The 22,817-nt window shown below is 48.8% G+C and overlaps 1 protein-coding gene across 10 annotated transcripts in view; it reads right to left on the reverse strand.

Annotated features, from left to right (window-relative positions):
• NCOR2 (nuclear receptor corepressor 2) overlaps nucleotides 1-22,817 on the reverse strand; it is a 243,644-nt gene that overhangs the window by 169,313 nt on the left and 51,514 nt on the right. For all 10 annotated transcript variants that reach the window (XR_013226418.1, XM_077309342.1, XM_077309348.1 and 7 more), the window contains exon 2: nucleotides 5,166-5,417. Coding sequence is in view for 9 of the 10 variants with exons in the window: in XM_077309342.1 (XP_077165457.1) it covers nucleotides 5,166-5,270 (105 nt within the window). In the remaining variant the exon portion in view is untranslated. The remainder of the gene's footprint in view (nucleotides 1-5,165; nucleotides 5,418-22,817) is intronic.

Below are 22,817 nucleotides of genomic sequence, written 5' to 3' on the forward strand. Positions count from 1 at the left end.
AAGAGACAGGCCACGCAGAAAGTCAAGTGAAAGCACATGAAGACACAAAGTTCCCGTCTGTTGAACCAGAAGGTCAGGGTCAGTATGGTCTCTTCAGATGGACGGCATTTATCTGGGGTCTCCAGCTCAGGTCTTTCACGTCACGTACTCCCTTGGTCTTTCCAACTGGACATGCCAGGGATTGAACGCGGTTCCTTCTCCTTTCCAAGCCAATGCTCTACCATTGATCCACGGCCCCTCTCTCCAATAGCTGATCTCAAGACTTTCAGTTTCTCAGATCTACAGCTAACCTTCTTTCCCTCCAGACTGCTCTTTTCTGCTAAAAAAAATTAGGATATTCCCATCACTCCAACGCCACCGCTAAACGAAGATTGAAAGTTGACTGACCAAATTATGTCTGCAAATGACGCACCAAAGCTCAGGGAATGAGACGGGAGCCTTTAATACTTGCGTTGTAAATCTGTTTGTGTAAACTGAGACGCTGTGTGGTTGTAACTGTTGGCCTCCCTGCCCTTTCCCAATCAGCAGGCCAGCTATCTGCCACAAAAAACTTCAAGCAATAAGATACATGAGAAACAAATGGGTACAAAGCCAACACGGCTTTTTGTGAATCATTTATAGGGCTGCTGAGTAGACGGGGAAGCAGTGTATCGGAGATCCTCACACGTGTACCTACAAGCAATGGCGTGATCCTGCAAAATGTGCGTGGTAAGTGTAGCCGTGAAACCCTGCTATGTGGCCATATCATGTGACAAATGTTTTAACACATTTTTAAAATGAATTACAATTAATTAACCCCCCACCCATTCAGGAAACGCTTCCAGGGCCGTCAAGAAACCTCCGGGTTTCACGAAACCCTGGTTCAGAAAGCTTGCCTTAAGGAAATTCTCAGTTTATCGGATTCCTCTGCATTTCACCTCTGATGGCGGCAGAAGTAATTCAACCTAACATCTTAGTCACTGGGCCACTAAGTTACCTTCCCTGAAGACTCTGGCTCAGGGGTAGTCAAACTGCGGCCCTCCAGATGTCCATGGACTACAATTCCCAGGAGCCCCCTGCCAGCATTCGCTGGCAGGGGGCTCCTGGGAATTGTAGTCCATGGACATCTGGAGGGCCGCAGTTTGACTACCCCTACTCTGGCTATTGCTGCTCTTTGGCGCCACCACTGACGATGGCCAGAAAGTGCTCTTGCAAGTAGCCCAAGGGGAGAATATTTGCCCCTATAACGCTCCGGATTCTGGTAAGGCTCTTTAGATAGGATATATCCACGTTAAAAAAGAAACAACACCGGCCAAGGTGGTTCCTATATTCAAACCCAAATAAAAGAAGAGTTGGTTCTTATATGCCGCTTGGCCAGTTGGTTCTTACACTCCTAACTCCTGAATCATCTCCCATCTTCTCCGAAGGCCACGGCACTAATACAACTGTTCTGACCAAGCAGGAATATCAGGGCTCTCTCAGCCTCACCCACCTCACAGGGTGTCTGTTGTGGGGAGAGGAAAGGGAAGGCGACTGGAAGCCGCTTTGAGACTCCTTCGGGTAGGGAAAAGCAGCACATAAGAACTAACTCTTCTTCTTCTTCTAATATATGGCGGGCACCAGGGAAGGCATTGGCTGGCATGGCGGTGCCTGTGGGCATCAAGCTGGGGACCCACGATTCTCAATAGTCAATCCCAGCTTGAGACAAACAAATTCTATTTGGGCAAAGGGACATGTGTGGGGGACATATATGGATTGAATAAGATGCCTCTGTGTTAAAAAAAACTCCAGTCCTTTGCTTAGGACAGGAAAGAGGAAGGTTTCGCTGAGCTTACTCCACGGAAGATAATTCTTGGTTGGGATGGCCAAGGAAGGCCGAAACTCTCCTCTCCGGACTATCTCAGTTGACAAGTTTCAGGATAACACAGATTCCTGGCATTCAACTCTCCGAGGCACAAAAGAAGAGGCTGTCGAACTAGGAGGTCAGCCCGCCCCAGAGCCGCCTGCCCGAGCTCAGTTTCCGCAAGAGCCACACGGGGCAGATTCAAGACAAAACAAGGGAGCCTCCCGTTAAGTCAGCCCTGCTGTTCCAGATAAGAGCCAGCCGTGTCAACGCGGCTCAATGCCTCCCGGGTCTCTTATCTGCACAAAGGCAATAACAGATTTTACGGACCGCATTGTTCCTGCGCTCCTGTCCTTGCCAAAGCTGCTGAGTCAGACCTCCTTGTCTGGCTCCAAGGTGAGCGACCAGGCCGTTTGCCGCCCTGTTTGGCTTGCCTCCATGCCAAAATCTGCAAAGACACCCATGAAGTGATGGCTATGGGCAGAGGAGAAATTCTTCCTGGGCTGGGAAAGGACAGAACAGTCTCTCAGAGAGGGATGACGGTCAAACACCGAAGCCAACAGCCAACGTGGCCAGACTGGCCAAGGATTCTTGGGTGGGGGCATCTTCTGAGGCATGGAACTGGGGTCATGGTGTTGGGCAGGGAGATAACTCTGGAGGTCCCTTCCAACTCTTAAGATTCTAGGATTCTATTTCCAACGCTCACACCCTGAAAATCTTGGTCCCTCAGGTATTCCTGGACTCGAATCCAGCTCTTCTCCTGCAGGCCAACACAGCTAAGCCTCCGCAACTATCTTCATGGAAAGTGGGTCATTCTGCCCAGCTGGGTTGTAACCTGAACTCTGCACTTTCTTATCTGAGTTATGGGGTCTTAATTCTGGGCTGCCTGCCTCCAGGGTGTGCAGCCTGGTATGCCCCTCACATTGCTCTATGTCAAAACAACCCTGTTAATTGTGGCCCACCTTCAGCGGGACTCTGAAGCAGCACAACCAAAATCTCCAAAACAAATAATATAATCTCCAGAAATTTCCTGGACAGGGCGAGCCAATCTGCACTGCGGCAGACTTCCAGCCACGAAGCTCAATACGTGGCCTTCTGCTTCCCAGGAACGCTGTGCTGAGGGAGGGGAGAACGGGGACAGGGAAGGGCACCAATATCCCACCCCTCGGAGGAGCCTATAAATGGCTTTTCTGGTCGGACTGGCCACGGTTTTCAGGGTCTCTCACAACAAGCCCTTGTTGTTCGACAGGGGGGGGGATCCCAAAATTAATTCCCCCAATCACAAATAAATAAAGTCACAAACTAGCAAGCCTTTGCATCCCCCAGATTTCTTCTTGGGGTGTAATTGGGCAGGGGGGAGAGAGATGTGGGTCTCATGTTGTAAAGCACGGCCATTGTTTCTCCCCCTCCCAGCCCACGCTTTTAATTTTTGCTCGGCTTGAGGACAGAGCGCCTGCCAGTGCTTTTGCCAGTCTGAGCGAAGCAAGTGCTTGAGGTGTGCTCCGGACAGGCCCCCCGGGCACAGCTCCACGGCTGGCCTCCCAACCGGCAGCCTGCCCCTCCCGGCGTCCTTTCCTTTCGCCGCCCGAGGAAATCACACAAGCCCTCCAAGAGAGATGCCTCTGCCAAAGGTCAGAGCCAGCCGGAAGCGATAGCACAGACTGGGCCCAGGGTGTCTCATGATTCAACGGGGGCCTCAGGGGGGGGGGAGGGAAAGCGCAAGCGAGCGAGCAAGGTTGCGCCGGCAGAACGCATGAATGCAATGCGGGCGGTTAACCGCATTTCCTTTCTCCGCCGGACCTGCTCTTCCTCCACATGTCTTACCCAACTGTAAACTTAGAGAGGGGAGACGTACGTCACTATCTTCATGAAGGATAAGGGGTCCAGCGTCGCCAACCTTGAATGACTAACGTTGCAGACGGGGAGGTGCACATTTCACGGTTCTGCACGCATATAGGGAAGGAGGTGACCCACACCCCGCCAATGAATGTGGGTTTCAGACATCCGTGCCTTCCGGTGAACAACAGTAACCTGTTATGTTACTGTCACTAGATTTCTAATTATATCCATGATGTTTTAGGGCAGGGGTAGACAAACTGCGGCCCTCCAGATGTCCATGGACTACAATTCCCATGAGCCCCTGCAAGCAGGGGCTCATGGGAATTGTAGTCCATGGACATCTGGAGGGCCGCAGTTTGACCACTCCTGTTTTAGGTAAACTGCCCTAAATCTTACAGGAGGGTGGTATAGAAATCCAATCATCTCCCCAGTTTCTAGTTAAGGTCCCCAATGTGGGGTCCACGTTTGAGAACAGGGGTGGCCAAACCTTGGCTCTCCAGATGGCCATGGAATACAATTCCCATGAGCCATTGCCAGCACGTGCTAGCTGAGGCTCATGGGAACTGTAGTCCATGGGAATTTGAAGCCTTGGCAAAGGGAGGCTTCAAAATCTGCCGCACCTCATCAAAGACGAAGAAACAGTGTGGTTCTTCAGTGTACTTCAGAGAGTGAGAGAGAGAGAGGCCGCAATCTTGCAAGAGCAAAGTCAAAGCATCATAAAATTGGAAGGTACCTCTAGGGTCATCTAGTCCAACCCCCTGAGAATGCAGGGAATTCACAACTCTGCCCACCCACAGTGACCCCAACTCCATGCCCAAATGATGCCTTCCCCCCCCAAAAAAATTAATCTCCCAATGCCCAAGTGGTGACCAGCATTTCCCTGGGCATGCAAGAAAGAGCCACAAGAGCCAAGCACGGACCCAATCCCTCCTGCCCACCAACTTACAATCTGCCTAAGTTCACAGAATCAGCAATGATTCTTCCGCAGGGTCACCTATGGAAAAGTCCTTACTACTTTTGCTTCCTCTAGATCAGGGGTAGTCAAACTGCGGCCCTCCAGATGTCCATGGACTACAATTCCCAGGAGCCCCTGCCAGCATTCGCTGGCAGGGGCTCCTGGGAATTGTAGTCCATGGACATCTGGAGGGCCGCAGTTTGACTACCCCTGTTCTAGATAGTCAAGTTCAACCGTCTTCTTGGCTCTCCCACTCTTCCTACATGTGACGCAAAGACATCCTCGTTCCGTAATTTCTAAAAGTAGGTCAATTCTTAAATGATAGGCCTTTGGCCCCAAATCACACAAAAATGCTGCACAGGATCACTGCAACCGGATGCCACCTTTGCCACCCTGCCGCTCACCCAGGGCTAGACAAATTCACCCCCCCCCCCACTTCTCAGTCATGCATCACAAACTCAGTTGCTCCAGGACCCCCTACAAGCACGTAAGAGCCAGCACTTGTTGACAAAACTCACAGGATCTGGAAGGGGAACGTGCAGGACTTACCACGTGTGGTTGCGTTATTGCCACTGGGTAGGACATGGTGTGAGGCGGGTACCGAGGCTCCGTTGGCCGCCAGCTCTGAGCCACAGGTTGAGTTGATCCAGACATTGCGGGTGAAGCCCTGCGCGGGGGCAAGCGGGGGGGGGGGGTGTCCACTCTGTCGTAGTTGAAAATCCCCAGAATCGGTGCGGCGAAGCACTAAAGAATCCCAGAGTTTCCCCACATTATGTCCATGCTGTCTTGTTCGGGCTGCGTCTGCAAGGAAAACGCGGAAACGGAAAGTTACAGCTCAGTCCAAACCCACAGCCGGTTAAGGCTGAAGAAAGTTAAGCCACGAAGAACCCCCCCCCCAAAAAAAGAGACGAGGGTTTCCAAACCCAGATACCACATTCCTTCTGTGAAAATACCAAGTACTTGATATCGCTGCCCTTGCTAAAGCCCAGAGCTTAGGCAAGAATGTATAAACAGAGGCAGGAAAAACATTCGGCACGTCAGAATATGCTGGGAATACACAAAGCGCTCGGGGCAACCCACAGACCTTGGCTTAAAAAAAATTATGATGAAGTTTTCAAGATTTCCAGGCAGTGACCCCGGAGATCTCCACCTGGGGAGGCTAAGCGTTCCCGGAGTGGGGGAGGAGGAGGCGGCCTTCTCCCCCAATGAGCTGCACGCAAACTTGTGCAGAGAAGCGGCAGTATTTTGTTATAATCTGTTGTGATCGATTCTGGAACCGCTGTTATGTCTCTAGGTAATGATGTATACTCATGATGTTTTGTGTAAACAGCCCTGAGCTTTATGGGGAGGTTGATATAGAAATTCAAGAACATACATACGTACATCAATCAACAAACAGGCAAACAAACAAACAAATGTTTCTCCTACACGAGGTGACAAGAAGAAGAAGAGAAGGAGGAGAAGGAGGAGAAGGAGAAGGAGAAGGAGAAGAAGAAGAGAAGGAGGAGGAGAAGGAGAAGGAGAAGGAGAAGGAGAAGGAGAAGGAGAAGGAGAAGGAGAAGGAGAAGGAGAAGGAGGAGGAGGAGGAGGAGGAGGAGAAGGAGATGATTGCAGCCCATCATTCAGCCCACGCTCGCCCCAACATTGCACCTTTGTGCAGAATGTTCTGAAGCACAACCAAGGCACTGTGGATGCTCCAAGGCCTTGCAGGTGCACATTTTCTGCACGGGGGTGGAGTGTTGGAAGAGGCATGCCATAAACTTGATTTCAAAAACCTTTCACACAGAACCCACGGACAAGTGCCACGGTAACGCAGTACGTTAAGGGGGAAGTCTGAGGCAACCTGAGTCTCGCCGGGCCTGTCTGAACACCCTAACCCAGGGATTCCCAATGAGGAGGGGATTCCTCTGGGGGTCGACTGGAGCTTTGAATGGGGTCTGTGGGAGCTCTGAAGTGGTGTGGTTGGGGAGAGGGTGGGTCCAGGCTGTCTTCTCAGCTCCTGCTCTTCATTCCGGCCTACGTGAGTCAGAGCTTCCACGGTAGTAGTAAAGCCTGGGGAAGGGAGCAAAAGGAGGGCTGAGGTAGTGATGTCACTTCTGGGGGCGTGGCCAGCTGACCACTTCTGGGGCTCCGCCAAAGGATGAAAAAGGATGCTCTAACTCAGGGGTAGTCAAATTGCAGCCCTCCAGATGTCCGTGGACTACAATTCCCAGGACCCCCTGCCAGCGAATGCTGGCAGGGGCTCCTGGGAATTGTAGTCCACGGACATCTGGAGGGCCGCAGTTTGACTACCCCTGCTCTAACTGCTAAGCTACACAGCTTGGTTTTATGGGGGGGATCTGGGGGTGGGAGGGTTTTTTTATGGGTTTATATGAAATTTTTGCAAATTGTTGTTGACATGTTTTGTTGTGAGCTGGGACTGTGAGAGAGAGAGAGAGAGAGAGAGAGAGAGAGAGAGAGAGAGAGAGAGAGAGAGAGAGGTGATGCTCTGCTCACAAAGCAACCAAATATTTCATGGAACATGATATGAAAATCGCCAACTTTTCCTGCATAACAGACCTTCTTTCCCCAACCGCAATTTTCCACATCTGAGCAAATTCCCTTCTCACCCATTTCAGCAAAAAGTTTTGGAAAAACTGCCATAACATTATGCAGGCGAGCATGGAAAACCTTACGCAAACGCAAAAACTCCAAACGCATCGTCTCCTTCCCAGAGCCAAAGGCGCGACCACCAGGACACACGAAGAAATAAAAGCCCTTCTGGGTTTTATGGACTCATACAGCTATTTTGTTTGGAGAACGTGGCAGGTTAGCTTTGTCAGAATTACTATTAAAAGTAACTGATGTCTTCACGCGCCCCCTTGACTGCCAGCTGTTTAAAGAGGCATTTAGCTTGGCTCCCGCAGTAACTCTTAATTATACAAAGCATAAATCGCCCACCGAGGCGGCTGGGAGGGGAAGGGAAAGGCGGCCACAATTCAACGGCAGACCAACTCCTCGGAAGCAGACGGCTCTCTTGCTCCGTCAGCCCCCTTCCTGCAGAGTACTGTTTTTAAGCAAGCAACCACTTCCAAAAAAAACACACCACCTTAAAAACAAAAATCACCAATGCCGCATCGCCCACAGAGCCGTGCACCCCATTTCCGTTTGGCTTTCTCCTGATCACCGTTAGAGACAACAGGCTCCAGCAGACACTGGGTTCAACTGAAACCGGAGCGGATGCATACAAAATATTAAGAAAGAGGAAGTATCACGCCCCTCCCCAGTCCCCCTTCCTCTGTCGACAGGAATATTCCTATTGGCCACAAGCAGATTGCAAACAGAGGCCCCAATTCACATGTCTACTTTGAGACACGATCGGAGCATGTACTACGGTAAGGGAACAAACCCATCAACAGCTGCATGGTAAAGGTAAACCTCAAGGCCAGGGGTGGTCAACCTGTGGTCCTCCAGATGTCCATGGACTACAATTCCCATGAGCCCCTGCCAGTGTTTGCCAGGGTCCCACGGATCCTAGTTGGATAGTCAATGGCTGTGGTACAACCCAGAGCCTCGACCGTTGAAGAGGAGGGAAATGGTGAAGGCAGACTTTCTCAACCAGGGTTCTGCAAAACCTGGGGTTGGGCGGTGGCCATGGGAGGATTTTGTGAATTGGGTGTGAGTTAACTGTTTATAAATTTTTAATTTGGGGGGAATGCACTATCAGGTGACATGAACATATATTTCTGCGACGTGGCTTCTTGTGACATAACTTCCGGGGGGCGTGGCAGGAAGTTGTGGCCGACTGACATAACTTCTGGGGTTTCTCGAAGCCTGAAGAATGTTTCAGGGGTTTCTCAATGGTAAAAAGGTCGAGAAAGGCTGGTCGAGGCCAAGCTGTTACTATAGCTGGATGCACCAGATCCTAGATGTAGGAGGTTTCAATTCTACACCCGGAAACTCCTGGAAAAGTCCTGGCCAAGCAATTGCAGGGGCTGAGACCCCCGCAGAAACAAGACGAGCCTTTTCAAATTGCAATGACCTTCAACTGTGCATTTCTACACGGCGTTCTATTGATTGCAACGCGGACGGACAGAAAAGCCAGAACCCCAGCATTAAGTTTTAAGCTGGTAAAAATGGAGACTCCCAGCCCACCAGGGAAAGGGGAAATACGCCATGTAGAAAGCATGTCAAATACTTTAGTTGGATTTCTCAACCCTTTCCAGAAGGTGCGCTCTCTCTTTCTGTAATGTTCTCCCCAGCGGCACATAATGCGTTCCCCAGCCCAGCCGGAAAGCCTCTTTCAGACCTTCACAATCACATTCCAAGGTCTGCCGTTTGATCTCCGGGAAGGTTAGGCCGGCCGGGGAAGCTTGCTTTGAAAGCCCAACGCATGCATGAAGAAATAATTAAGACACAATGAAGTGCGTTGGAGATGTTTTCCCCAAAAAGGACGGCGCGGGCAGGAGGAGAGAAACCTCCCCGCTTTGTGATGGAATTACAACACAGCTCCCTTTTCAACAACCGGCCGGGAAAACATCTGCCTGCAAGGGACGGGTGGTGCTGACGAAAGAGCATTTGCGTAGTTATTTAATCCCGAATTAGAAGCCGCCATGGCGTCACTGGGCAGAGAGGCAGCTGGGTACAAGCCAAACGCCGAGGGGAGACCAGTTCTGAGATCCAGACATCTTTATATTTAAGAGGAACCCGGGAGGGTGTTGATCGTTGCTTTGGAAGGAGGGAGGTTAACTCAACCTTGCACACTATTTTCCTGATCTCCTTCCCGGATTCCTCCGGGAGCTGCTTTCTCCCTACGAGGGAAAACATTACAGACACTCAACTGGAGGGAGGCCCAGATTCGGTGGTGGAGGAAAGAGTCATCAAGGTCTGGCCGACTTATGTTGATCCTGCAAGGTTTCCAAGGCAAGCGGTGAAGAGGGGTGGCTGGGCATTGTGTGCTTCTGCGTAGTCACCTCGGGATTCCTTGGGGTCTCCCATCCGATCCATAACCAGGGCCGACCCTGCTTAGCTTCTCAGAGGGGGCTAGTCTGGCCCATGTAGGCCAGAACAGGTAGGATAAAAGAAAACTGTGCATAAAGGGAAAGTTGTTTCTTCTACCACCACGGGACCAACAGGTTTGGGAATTACACTGCATGACTTTTTAAAGACAGCCAGCATGGTGTACTGCTAAAGAGCAGTAGCCGATAAACTGGAGAATTTATTTGTTTGTTTATTATATTCCTATACAGCTGCTCTCAGCACTTGCTGGTTCATGGCAGTTCAGAAACATATTACAAAAACAATCTTCCAAGAATAAAACATCCTTCATTGAAAATCCCAGAAAACACTAATAATATTTAGAACAACAATGATATAATGGCAGTACAAATGTATAAACATTTTTCCTCTCCAACATTTCTAGTGGTGGGCGGCAGCTGATATATGTGGCCGAAGATGGTAGACGGGGAAGATGGACTCAACAGATTAGAACTTGATCTTAAACCTGGAGGGAAGGGGAGCCTGTTCGTACACCCCAGGACTTCAGCCCAATGCCTGGTGGAAGAACCAGGCTGGACTCCCCACTCCTCCTCCACATACAGCCAGCTGGGTGACCTCAGACTGCATGTTACCACTGAGGAAGGCTTTGGTAGCTGTGTATCTTTCAACCTGCATTTATATGCTTGGACACTTTATATCCGAGATAGGTACTTATATGCAGAACCACAGGAACGTGGTGTTTAGAGCTGTTCTTGCAGAGCAGTTCTCTCAGAACACTCTCCGCTCCCCCCCCTCCCAGGGGTCTGTTGTGGAAGGGATTGCTGATGGTGAAATGCTTTGGATCTCTTTTGGCTGGTCAAAACCAGGTTCAAGGTTTTGGTGTAGTGGTTAGGAGTGCAGACTTCTAATCTGGTGAGCCGGGTTTGATTCCCCGCTCCTCCACATGCAGCCAGCTGGGTGAACTTGGGCTAGTCACAGCACTGATAAAGCTGTTCTGACCAAGCAGGAATATCAGGGCTCTCTCAGCCTCACCCTCCTCACAGGGTGTCTGTTGTGGGGAGAGGAAAGGGAAGGTGAATGGAAGCCACTTTGAGACTCCTTCGGGTAGAGAAAAGCGGCATATAAGTACCAACTCTTCTTCTTCTTCAGTAATATCAGGGCTCTCTCAGCCTCACCTCCCTCACAGGGTGTCTGTTGTTGGGAGAGGAAAGGGAAGGTGAATGGAAGCCACTTTGAGACTCTTTCGGGTAGAGAAAAGCGGCATATAAGTACCAACTCTTCTTCTTCTTCAGTAATATCAGGGCTCTCTCAGCCTCACCTCCCTCACAGGGTGTCTGTTGTGGGGAGAGGAAAGGGAAGGTGAATGGAAGCCACTTTGAGACTCCTTCGGGTAGAGAAAAGCGGCATATAAGTACCAACTCTTCTTCTTCTTCAGTAATATCAGGGCTCTCTCAGCCTCACCTCCCTCACAGGGTGTCTGTTGTTGGGAGAGGAAAGGGAAGGTGAATGGAAGCCACTTTGAGACTCCTTCGGGTAGAGAAAAGCGGCATATAAGTACCAACTCTTCTTCTTCTTCAGTAATATCAGGGCTCTCTCAGCCTCACCTCCCTCACAGGGTGTCTGTTGTGGGGAGAGGAAAGGGAAGGCGATTGGAAGCCACTTTGAGACTCCTTCGGGTAGAGAAAAGCGGCATATAAGTACCAACTCTTCTTCTTCAGTAATATCAGGGCTCTCTCAGCCTCACCTCCCTCACAGGGTGTCTGTTGTTGGGAGAGGGAAGGGAAGGTGAATGGAAGCCACTTTGAGACTCCTTCGGGTAGAGAAAAGCGGCATATAAGTACCAACTCTTCTTCTTCTTCAGTAATATCAGGGCTCTCTCAGCCTCACCTCCCTCACAGGGTGTCTGTTGTGGGGAGAGGAAAGGGAAGGCGATTGTAATCCACAAAACAGGCCATTAGAGTCTTCTGTTTGTGGGTCCCTCGCACCCAACTATTAGGATAAGCAATGCTGTTGCCATTTCTCTTTGATTTTAAGCACCAACGGGGAACCTCTCTGACAGGACTTGAGCATCCCCCTCCCCAGCCGTCTTTCCAAGTGTGCAGAACTGCACGGCTGGCAGAGAGAGAATCCCCGATGTCTTCGGAGTGTCACAGAAGCCGCCCGCTTGAGATTCTTTTGTCGAACATAATTGCTCAGATCACAAGCGATATTTTTAATGATTAAACAACCTGCATAAAAGCTGCAAAATACACACGTCTCAGTTGCTTTAAACCCGGCTGCCTCTCTAGACAGCACATCCGATGAGTGATCAAGAGAAGAACAATGCAAGCCGCTTGCGTTTCAGAATCCCCAAAGCGACTGGGATGGTGAAAACGTCGCGAAACAAATAAAAGGGCTTTAGAGCAACGTGTCCAACATTTATTCTATTGATTTGATTTATCTTTTAACTTATAGGTCATAGAATCATAGAGTTGGAAGCAATCTCCTGGGTCATCTAGTCCAACCCCCTGCACTGTGCACTCACAACCCTCTTGCTCATCCACTGTCACCAGCCATCCCCTTGAGCCTTCCCAGAGTCAGCCTCTCCGTCAGATGGCTGTCCAGCCTCTGCTTAAAATCTCCATAGGGGCAGGGTGGCAAAGGTGGCATCTGGTTGCAATGATCCTGTGCACCATTTTTGTGTGATTTGGGGCCAAAGGCCTATCATTTAAGAATTGGCCTACTTTTAGAAATTACGGAATGAGGATGTCTTTGTGTCACGTGTAGGAAGAGTGGGAGAAGCCTGTTCTACTGAGAAACTGATCTGACTGTCAGGAACTTCTTCTGGAGGCTTAGACAGAATTTCCTTTGAATTAATTTCATCCCATTGGATCTGGTCCATCCCTCTGGGGCAAGAGAGAACAACTCTGCTCTATCCTACATATGGCACCCTTTTAAATACTTGAAGATGGTTATCAGATCCCTTCTCAGTCATCTCTTTTCCAGGCTAAACAGACCAAGCTCCCCCAATCTTTCTTAATATCTCATATCTCTTCGTAGCCCTCCTCTGGACACGCTCCAGTTTGTCTACATCCCTCTTCAACTGGGGTGCCCAAAACTGAACACAGGACTCCAAGTGAGGCCGAACCAGAGCAGAGTAAAGTGGTACCATCACCTCCCATGATCTGGACATGAGTCTCCGTTGTATACAGCCCAAAATCCCATTTGCCTTTTTAGCCATCCTCTCCGAGCGGTCTTGGGGAGGCGTTCAACATTTAAAAATTGTCAGGATCTCCTGACAGTACCTAATTCTTTGGCCACTGCATGACGCAGAGTGTTAAGACTGCATGGACCATTGGCCTGCTCCAACATGGCTTCTCTTACATCCTTACCTTGAAGCATTAACCCCCAATGCTGTGGTCTAGCTCAGTTGCAAAATGTTAACAGGACGAGGTTCAATGGCAGAGTTCCCGGTTTCTATGAAGAAGGTCCATAAGTTCGATCCCTGCACCTTCAAGTTACAGGATTTCAGACTGCAAAAAGACCTTCTTCTACCTAAGGTCCCAGAGATGTCTGCCAGCCAGACACAACCATACAGAGCTAGACAGATCCGCCTAGGAGTGCCTTAATATTATGAAACAGACAGGCCCTTGCCCATTTTGCGTCTCCCCAAAAAGCCACCCTTGGGTGCAGTGGAGCCCCCAGACACCTTTTCCTGGCGCCCAACATATGTTTTTAGAAAGCGGCTATCTTCTCCACAAGATCTGATCCTCGTGGCATGGAGATCAGTTGTGATCCTGGGAGATCTACAGCCAGGAGCTTGGCCGCCCCAGTGCAAACCCAGCTAGGATAAAGAAAGGGGCCTTCAACACCCCCCCACCCCCCCTTTTGATTCCCTTCGGCTGCCACAAAATCGAACGCAGCTCCGGGTGACGTCTCCTCTCCCCTTAGCGCTGCTTTCACAACAGAACTGTCAGTGCTCCTTCCTAGTGAGGCGTCTTTCACAGTTGCTATAATTAGAGTGCCTCTTTCTCTTACAAAAAAGATGCAATTCTCAACATGGCTCATTCCGGCAGTCAATTACCGGCAATGATGTAAGCAGCCAAGTTAAAAAAAAAAAACAATTCAAAAGCAGCTTGATTTTTGAGAATCAATAAAGAAGAGAGGAGGCAAAAGACGAGCGGGGAGCTTGAGCATCCCGACCCAACGCAAAGTGCTCTCGCTGGTCGGAAGGGACCTTTGAAGATTATTTTTTTTAGAAGGAGAGGAGGACGTGGAGAGAAAATCGTTCCGAATTAAAAGTCCACATTACTGCGTGGGAGCAAAATCCACCAGAAAAGGACCGATAGACGGGGAAGGAAGGAAGGAAGGAAGGAAGGAAGGAAGGAAGGAAGGAAGGAAGGAAGGAAGGAAGGAAGGAAGGAAGGAAGGAAGGAAGGAAGGAAGGAAGGAAGGAAGGAAGGAAGGAAGGAAGGAAGGAAGGAAGGAAGGAGAACTTGAATTCTGGAAGGAAGGAAGGAAGGAAGGAAGGAAGGAAGGAAGGAAGGAAGGAAGGAAGGAAGGAAGGAAGGAAGCAAGGAAGCAAGGAAGCAAGGAAGCAAGGAAGCAAGGAAGCAAGGAAGCAAGGGAGGAAAGGAGGAAGGGAGGAAGGGAGGAACGGAGGAAGGAAGCAAGGGAGGAAGGCAGGCAGGCAGGCTATGGACATATGTCAGAGCTAAACAAGCACAGAAATCTTTGCAAATCAGGAGGAGGCACTCCAAGGCTGTTCTGTTTCCTTGGGCTCGTAGCCACAAATATCGGGGTCAAATTGCATGCCCTATACACCAAATTCTGCCTCGTGGGATGACTCCATGGCCCTGGAGAGATTGCCTTCTTTCTGGCCTCTCAAATGGAGGCTCCAAGAGTGATTTGCTTCCAGAAAGCAGAAGCAGAGATGGGTCATCCCTGCTGTGTCATGATCGCTCTTTTTCCCCCCAAACCGAGTCAGCAGTTTTTCCTCCCAGCAGCAGGAGCTGCAGCAGCTGTTCGGCAAGTAAAAATACCCCCAAAGGGCAGCTGTGGAGAGGGTAGCAAGGCCCACGCAAGATCAGAGTCGCAGAAGAGGAGGCGGCACTGGGACGAAACAAGCAGCCCTGTGATTCAGCTGCCGCCCTCAGCAACAAGGTTACGTGCTCCATAAAATAATTCAAGTGCGCCAGACGCATCGAGCGCACACAGTACAGGAAAGGAGCTGTTTACATCCTGCAACAGCAAATCCGAGGGATTGTTTTGCCCCTGCAAAGCCACAAGGTTCGCAGGCTGGAAAATGGAATGAAAACAGAAATTGGCTTCAGCCATTGTGTAGATGACACCCAGGGCTAGAAAGAAAACAGGCTCTGGTAGATTGTTCTCCTGTTGGGTGAGCAACCTGAGCACCCCTGCATCACAGCTGCCTGGTTCCCGGAAGTCAAATCAACCCCAAGTAGTGTGTAATGCAGACCAGACGAGGACCAAGCTTGAGGTCCAGGGCAGGATCATGATTCAGAATAACCAACTGGTTCAGGTCTGGCTGGCTTCTCCACGGGAGCCGGCAGATTTGTACCGGGCAGCCTCCGGCGGATTGGACAGCTCGTGGCAGGATCCACCAAGGATCCACTCAGTTCAAACTGTTGGGTAACCAATCACTCACCACATGGTGGTAGTTCACCAAGCCTGGGATTTTGTCAGATCTCATAAACAAAGCGATATGGGATATTTTCCACCTTCCCTCTCTCCGTTGCCCTTCCTGCTCAACATGAGCCTAAAGTAGCTAAGGTCATCCTCCTGTCCTCCACCTTATCCTGACAAAAACAACCCTACAGGGTAGGTATGATTGGCTCCAGCTCACCCAGAGAGCTTCCACAGTGGGGAGGAGGGGGTTGACCCTCAGTCTCTTCGATCCTAGTCAGAAGCTCTGGTCCACCACACCATACAGGCTCTGACAGGTCATGTGTACACGTGAAACTGCCCTTTATACTGAATCAGATCCTTGGTCCATCAACATCCTGTGAGACCCATTCAGATTGGCAATAGCTCTCCAGGGTACAAAGCAGAGGCATTTCATATCTTCTCCTTGGTGAAACCTGGGATTGAACTTGGGACCTTCTTTACCCCAAGCAGATGCTCTACCACTGAGCCATGGCAAAGGAAGCTATTAACTCCACTTTGTTTTATAACAGAGCGAAAATGCCCACCCCATCTGTGTTACCAGAACTTTCAAGGCTTCTCATGAGAATGCAAGGTCCGACAGGCCAGTGAGTCAAGGGTTCATGCAGACAGCCCAAGAGCATCAGCAGAAGGAGGAGGTCACAGGTAGTTGTAAAGTTGCATCCGCACCCCAGGCCTACTAGCCTCAAGTTAATAGACGGCCACTGCCTTGTCAGCAACCTCTGTGTCCTCACTCTGTGATGACTCACAGGCTTCTGCAGTCAGCTACTGTCTTGCCAACCTGGCATGGTGCCTTTTAGACTGCAGCTCTGCTTAACTGGTTCAGGTGAGTCATGTGGGCTGACAAGGCAGTGTGGGCAGAGGAAGGAGGAGCTTCTTCAACAACTTTGGAGTCTGAGCACTGGCTTGTCTGTACCTCCATTCCCTTCTGCTGGTCACAGCTCTCTGCCTGTGGAACATCCAGCTGGACTAAGTTCTCTTCCAGCTGAAGCTGGGAGCTCTTAGAAAGACTCTTCCTTCAAAGAATCCTCACTATCAGGACATGGGCTCACAGCAGGTGTGTAAAGTAAAGGTATGTGGAAAATTAGACAGGAAAGGTTTATCAGGAAATACCAGTAATTGTATTTTGGCCTCCATGGATGGCAACCAACCAGGATAATTGTGAATATCTTTTCCCTGCTGTTTCAACAACAAACAAACAAAAAAACATCATCTGATTTTCCGTTTCCCTTGCATTTTATTTTTGGAACGTTTTCTCGTTCCTTGCATCAAAGTTTTTTCCGGCAAAATGTATGAATCTTTCAGTGTGGTTCGGGCAACACTAAATCAGCCCTGCCTATAGATAAGTGGCTTATGCTGTACGTGCGAATTGCATATAAAAAGTGCAAGCATTCCAAACCCGCAATGAGAAGCGGAGAATCAAAGCCGCCGACAAAAACATCAGCCAATTCAAAAAGAAATAAGGCCGGGGAATATTCGCTCAACCTCACGACAAGAGCTATAATACAAACGTTCTCCTCGATTCGAAGATTTCTGCTTTCCTCCCAGTCCGCCCAGGGGGTTTTGTGACAGCTTGTAAATATAAAACCAACCAGGCACTCGAGCGCACACATGTTTTCTGCAACCCATAAAAACACACACCGCAGCCACTCACAAACTAATCCAAGTCAGACTCGCAAATAAACATTTGACTCATCACTGGTGGGGGGGGGGGTGTGCAATCGCCTCCAGGTGACCAGGCAAGGAGCTCCCAATCACAAGAGAATTGTCTCTCTTCCTTAGACTACCATGACGTCACAAAGAACGAACCCGAGCCTGGAAGGGCCAGGAAACAGCCTTGCAGCTTCCAAAATGGTGTGGACTTCTTTGCACGAGTGACCAGAGCAGGGGGAGGACAGAGGTTTACAAAATTATGGACGGGATAGTGAAGGCAGAGCAAGAAGCACCTTTCTCCCTTTCTCACAATAGAAGAACTCACAAAATTAAGGCTCAGGGGGCTTATAGAACAGAAAAAAAAACAAAGCACTTCTTCACCAAAAGAGTAATGAACACGTGGAATTCACTGCTGCAAGAAACAGGGACAGTCACACGCAGAGACAGCTTCAATAAGGGTTTGGATAAACAGAGCTCTCAGGAGCTGTCAGCTGCAAGGGATAGAGGTAACACTCTGGGGCAGCAGTATTCCGTATTCTTGGGGCTTGGCAGGGCAGCCATAGGAAGGCTTCTGGAGTTCTAGGCCACCGGCAGACCTTCTGAAGGCACCTGGGCTTGGGCCACTGTGTGACACAGAGTAGTGGTCTGCATGGGTCATTAGCCTGATCCAACATGGCTTCACATATCTGAGCAGCAGGAGCAGTGATACTCTGCATTTCTGGTGCTTGGGGGGCACCAGTGGGAGGGCTTCTGGAGTGCTGGCTGTGCTGGTGGACCTCCTGAGGGCCCCTGAGTCTTGGCCACTGTGTGATACAGTCTATTGGACTGAATGGGCCACTGGCCTGATTCAGTGGGGCTTCTCTTATGTTCTTGTGAGTTCTAGAAGACAGCGGGAGCTGTTGCCAACCAGCTTAAAGGCATGCCTAAACTGGAAAAGTTCTGACCTGGATAGATCAGGCGACGTTGATCCTTTGCTGGCAGAGGCTCATGGGAATTGTAGTCCATGAACATCTGGAGGACCACTGGTTGACTACCCCAGGGATAGACCATTAAGAGATCATTGAACACATATTCATTCTTACTATGTAAATTTATACACACACCTCTGCGGTCCATGGGAATTATTGCTACACACACACACACAGGCCACACGAGACAGAAGGTATCCCCCGATTTCTGTGCTACAAACTTCTCAGCTCTGTTAACAGATCAAGCTTATTCCCTCGCTATGGCCCATTCACCTCCCACATTAATTACAATTGTTGTTAAGTCTTTTAATTTCAAAACTGCCACCTAGGCATAATCCACAAGAGGCGGAAGGAAAATATATGTATAGCCGGCGTCGGGAGTAAGGCTTTCATACATTATTTAACAAGATTTCCGCCGGCTAAACCGGAAGGCCCATTTTATTTTAAATATATAAAGGCTAATAGAAAAACCTCTCCTCCAGGTGTCAACACGCTGATACGGTTTCCTGCTGTTTCAAACATCTTGATATTTCAATTTTAGCTATATGACGGGCCTGCGGGAAATCAGAGAGGGTGAAGTACTCCAAAGCAGGAGCAGAGAGGCTAAGGAGGGCTTTTCTATTTCCTGATAAAGGGCCCCGGGGAACAACGCGACACTCCGGAATTATTAGATCTGGTTCACAAGTGCTTCTATGACGTAAAAAACGGCAGCGAGCGACAGAGGAGGCCCAGAAGCAGTTTTAAGAGGCAGCATGAAGTCAAATATAAATTTATGAATAGACCAAAGCCTGGGTTCTAAGTCACACCGGTGTGACCCAGAAGCAGGCGTGACCGAGGGGTTCTGAACACAAAGAGTTCTGTGGAGTTCAAAACCTTGCATACCATTGTGTGTCACTGGGTTCGTCGTAATAAATGTATTAAAAGGACTGTGGTTTCAGCTACAAAGATAAGAAGTCAGATTCCCTGTGTTCTTTATTCTTTTTACAGGAAATAGTTAATGGGCTGCAATGTAAAAAAAATTCAAAAGAGACAAAGGATGCTTTTGCCTTAAGAACTTGAGACGAGCCCTGCTGGATCAGACCTGTGAGGGTTCATATATTCCAGCATCCTGCCTCACACATTGGCCAACTGGTTCCTCTCGAGTTCCAGCAACAGGACACAGAGGCTGAGGCCTTCCCTTGACATTCCCTCTTGGTACTGGGATTCAGAGGTTGACTGCCTATGAATGTGGAGGTTCCTTTTAGTCCCTGGGACTAGTAGCCACTGATAGACCTGTCCTCCATGAAGCTGCCTATACTCTGGCATCACCAAAGGTAGGGCTGTCCTAACTTTCGTAAGGTAGTAGGGCTGAGAGAACTCTTAAGAGAACTGCTCTGCAATAACTGTTCTATCAGGACTGTGACTAGCTCAACCCCCCCCCCCCAGACTGGCTATATGTGGAGGAGTGGGGAATAAAGACCCATTTTCCAGATTACAGGCTAGTCAGTTCTCTTAGAGCTGTTTTTGCAAAACAGTTCTATTTATTTTTATTTACTTTATTTATAATTAAGTTTCTATATCATCCCTCCCGGTATTTATATGCTCAGGGTAGTTTATGTCATTTAAACACATCATAATCTAAATACCTGAAGAACAGCTCATTCCGCCAGAATGATGCTTTGTGTCAGAAACCCTCAGGTTTTGCCATGAAATATATATCAAATGTAGTTAGAATTTGGCTCTGTCTCTGATGTATGGGTTATAGCTATCTCATTCCCTCCCCTCAACCTCGCACCATTCCCTGTGTTCCCCTGCCCACGGGCCCTGGAGACTGGATTCTTATCAGAATGTTATGACTATGCAAAGGTCTTCAGTGGTATGGGATTCCCACCAGAAAGAGGGGGGGGGAACCAGAGGAACATATATGCAACGACCTGTGCCTCGAACCCGAGTTTTGTCAATGCTTTGAATAAGTGTACTTGCTGGTGGGTCACAGTTGTCTGAATAAAAGGCCCAATAAAATCCCCTTAAAATAGACATAAAAATCAGATTACATATATCATAGAATCATAGAATAATAGAGTTGGAAGGGACCTCATGGGTCATCTAGTCCAACCCCCTGCACTATGCAGGACACTCACATCCCATATAAAAACCCTTAAGATAGTTGGGTCACTTGCGATCTGGCAAGATTTTTTTTTAGTATACCTGCACAACGTATACTATAAGGTGCAGATTAAGCAGGGGCATGAACATCTCACAGCTTTTATTACTTCACTGGGTCTGTTTGAGGAACTCGTGATGCCATTCGGATTAGCAGGCGTTCCGGGAGTTTTTATTAATCTTATAAATGTCCTACACAATCTATTGTACAAAGAGGCCCTGGTTTATATTAATGATATTCTGTTATATTCTGAAACAACGGAGGATCATGTACAGTTGGTGCAGAAGGCCTTGAGGAGATTGTGGGTTAATCACCTGTATGCCAAGCTCTCTAGCTGTGAATTCCATAAAGAGAGCTTAGATTTGCTGGGTTATCGGGTTTCCCTGCAAAGATTAAGCATGGACCCAAATAAAGTGATGGATTTATTAAACTGAGCTCTTCCCTGCACCTAACAGCAACTACAAAGTTTTCTCAGATTTGCAAATTTCTATAGGTCCTTCACCTCAATTTTGTACAGGTTTCCCTTCCCCTCACAGATTTATTAAAGACTAAGGAGGGGAAGCAGGTTGCAAACAGGTTGGTGCACAGCTCCAATGGAATACAGAATGTCAACATGCATTTGAGGATTCCCACCGGGGGGGGGGGAATACTAGAGGAACATATATGCAAAGACCTGCGCTTTGATCCCCAGTAGCGGGGCAACTCAGGACATCCGTCTCTCTCCCCCCCCAGGGAAAAGGGTGGCATAAGCAAATTAAATAAAAAAATATTCTGTATTTAACTTTTGATTAATTTCTTTCTTGACAAATTAAATTTTGATTTTCATCTATCCTGGGCCAAACAAGAATATATATATTTTAACATAACAGGTAACAAGTTTGCTTTTACAAGGTACAGTTATGGCCTCTACCCTTGAATGGTTTGGTGTCATGATTAAGAACAGTGGCTTCTAATCTGGAGTACAGGGTTTGATTCCCCGCTCCTCCACATGCAGCCAGCTGGGTGACTTTGGGCTAGTCGCAGTCCTATTAGCACTGTTCCCACAGAACAGATCTCTCAGTGCTCCCTCAGCCCCACCTCCCTCACAGGGTGCCTGCTGTGAGGAGAGGAAGGGAATGTGACTATATGTGCTTTGAGTACAAAACCCAACTCTTTGTTGTTGTTTTCAAAGTAAAATCAGATGCAAGGGTTCTAGTCATCTTGGTGGCCAAAGAAAAAAAATGGAACTTCCAAACTCTGAGGGAGTATACCTTCAAATTCCAGGTTCAGGGGACAAAACCCAGTCAGAAGCAATGACCTGGATAAGAACGGGATTAGACAGATTGTTTGTAAGGGCCAAGTCCCTCGCGGAGTCTAAGACACCCGCAGCTTTCTCTCCCCGTCGCCCAGCCAACCTCGGCCTACAGACACTCTGAAATTACATAAAGGCCCGTTTCTCTTGTTTCGAAGCCAAAAGTATGAGCCGTTTTTCAGCTTTCCCCTTTCTGGAAGGGAGCAATAACTCCCGGTAGCTATGGGAACCCTGGCCGCTGTCCAAGCAGACAGTGGGTGAACTAGCAGCGCACAACGGCTAGGCCTCTTTCTTTCCCCCTTCCCTTTTCTTTTTTTAAACAGTTCGGCCTCGAAACCCTCGCCTGCCTCGCCTAATCCGACCAGACTACCTCCCCCCTCCCCCTCCCCTCCTTTTCAAACTCTTCCCTGGGCAGCGTGAATGCCCGCTTAACGAAGGCCAGCTCATTAACTGGGGATAGACGGTTATTGTCCGGCGGGAACTTTCTAAAACTGGCACCACGTCACCTTCCTCGCAAATATCTTTTCTTTGGCCGGGTTCGGCTGGCACTCGCTTCCAGCCGAACCCCTGAATGGGTGGCACAGTCCTTATCCCAAACAGATTTGCTGGCCGGTCCCTTTCCCCCTCCGAGCAGCTTAAAAAGAAAAATTATTTGGAGGGTAAACCAAAAAACGATATGGGCAGACAGACTGAGTAAGCCAAGTAAAAATCTGGAGTAGTTACTGATTCACATTTTAAAACATGTACCCTGCCTGCTTCCTTCTTTGTCGATTTCCCCTCTTGAACATGTGAAAACCTTCTTGTTTCGGTTAGCTTCACTGGCTCTTGGATAGTCCCATCCCCCTTATCTGATGCCTGTCTTGTGTTTTGGAGTTCTTCATACAACTCTTCCTTCCAGGATCTCCTACCCTCTCCATTTTATTCTCCCTGGAAATAAGGTTTCCATCTCTAAGCTAGAAAATTCCTGGAGATTTGGGGTGGAATATATGAAAGGTGGGTTTTGAGCAAGGGCATCAGTGAGCTATAATGGCACATTATAATAATAATATATTAATATAATAATATTATAATATTATAATAATCCTTCCTTCAAAGCAGCTATTTTCTCCAGGGGAACTGATCTCTGTAATTGAGAGAGGAGCTATAATCCCAGGAGATCCCCAGGTCCCACCTGGAGGCTGGCATCCCTACCTGGAGGTCAGCTGTCATTCTGTGAGGTCTCTGGATCCCACCTGGAAAAATGCCCACCCACCCCCCACCCACTCCCTATGAAACAGATTAGCTAATAGAGAGAGGAAATGACTCAAGATCACACAGAGAACCTGGCAGGCTAAGAAAGGATTTCAGTTGGGCTCTTCCATATCCTGATTAAAGGTCACTTGTGTCTTTTAAAGTTTTGGGTTCTCATTATTTTAAGCAGCACATGTTCACTTTACAATGGTTGCCACACACCACTTTCAAAGGCTATTTCAAAATATAGCTTTTGAGACGTCAGACCACTGGTC

The sequence above is a fragment of the Paroedura picta genome, chromosome 13 (genome assembly GCF_049243985.1).
Source record: "Paroedura picta isolate Pp20150507F chromosome 13, Ppicta_v3.0, whole genome shotgun sequence".
NCBI classification, from domain to species: domain Eukaryota; kingdom Metazoa; phylum Chordata; class Lepidosauria; order Squamata; family Gekkonidae; genus Paroedura; species Paroedura picta.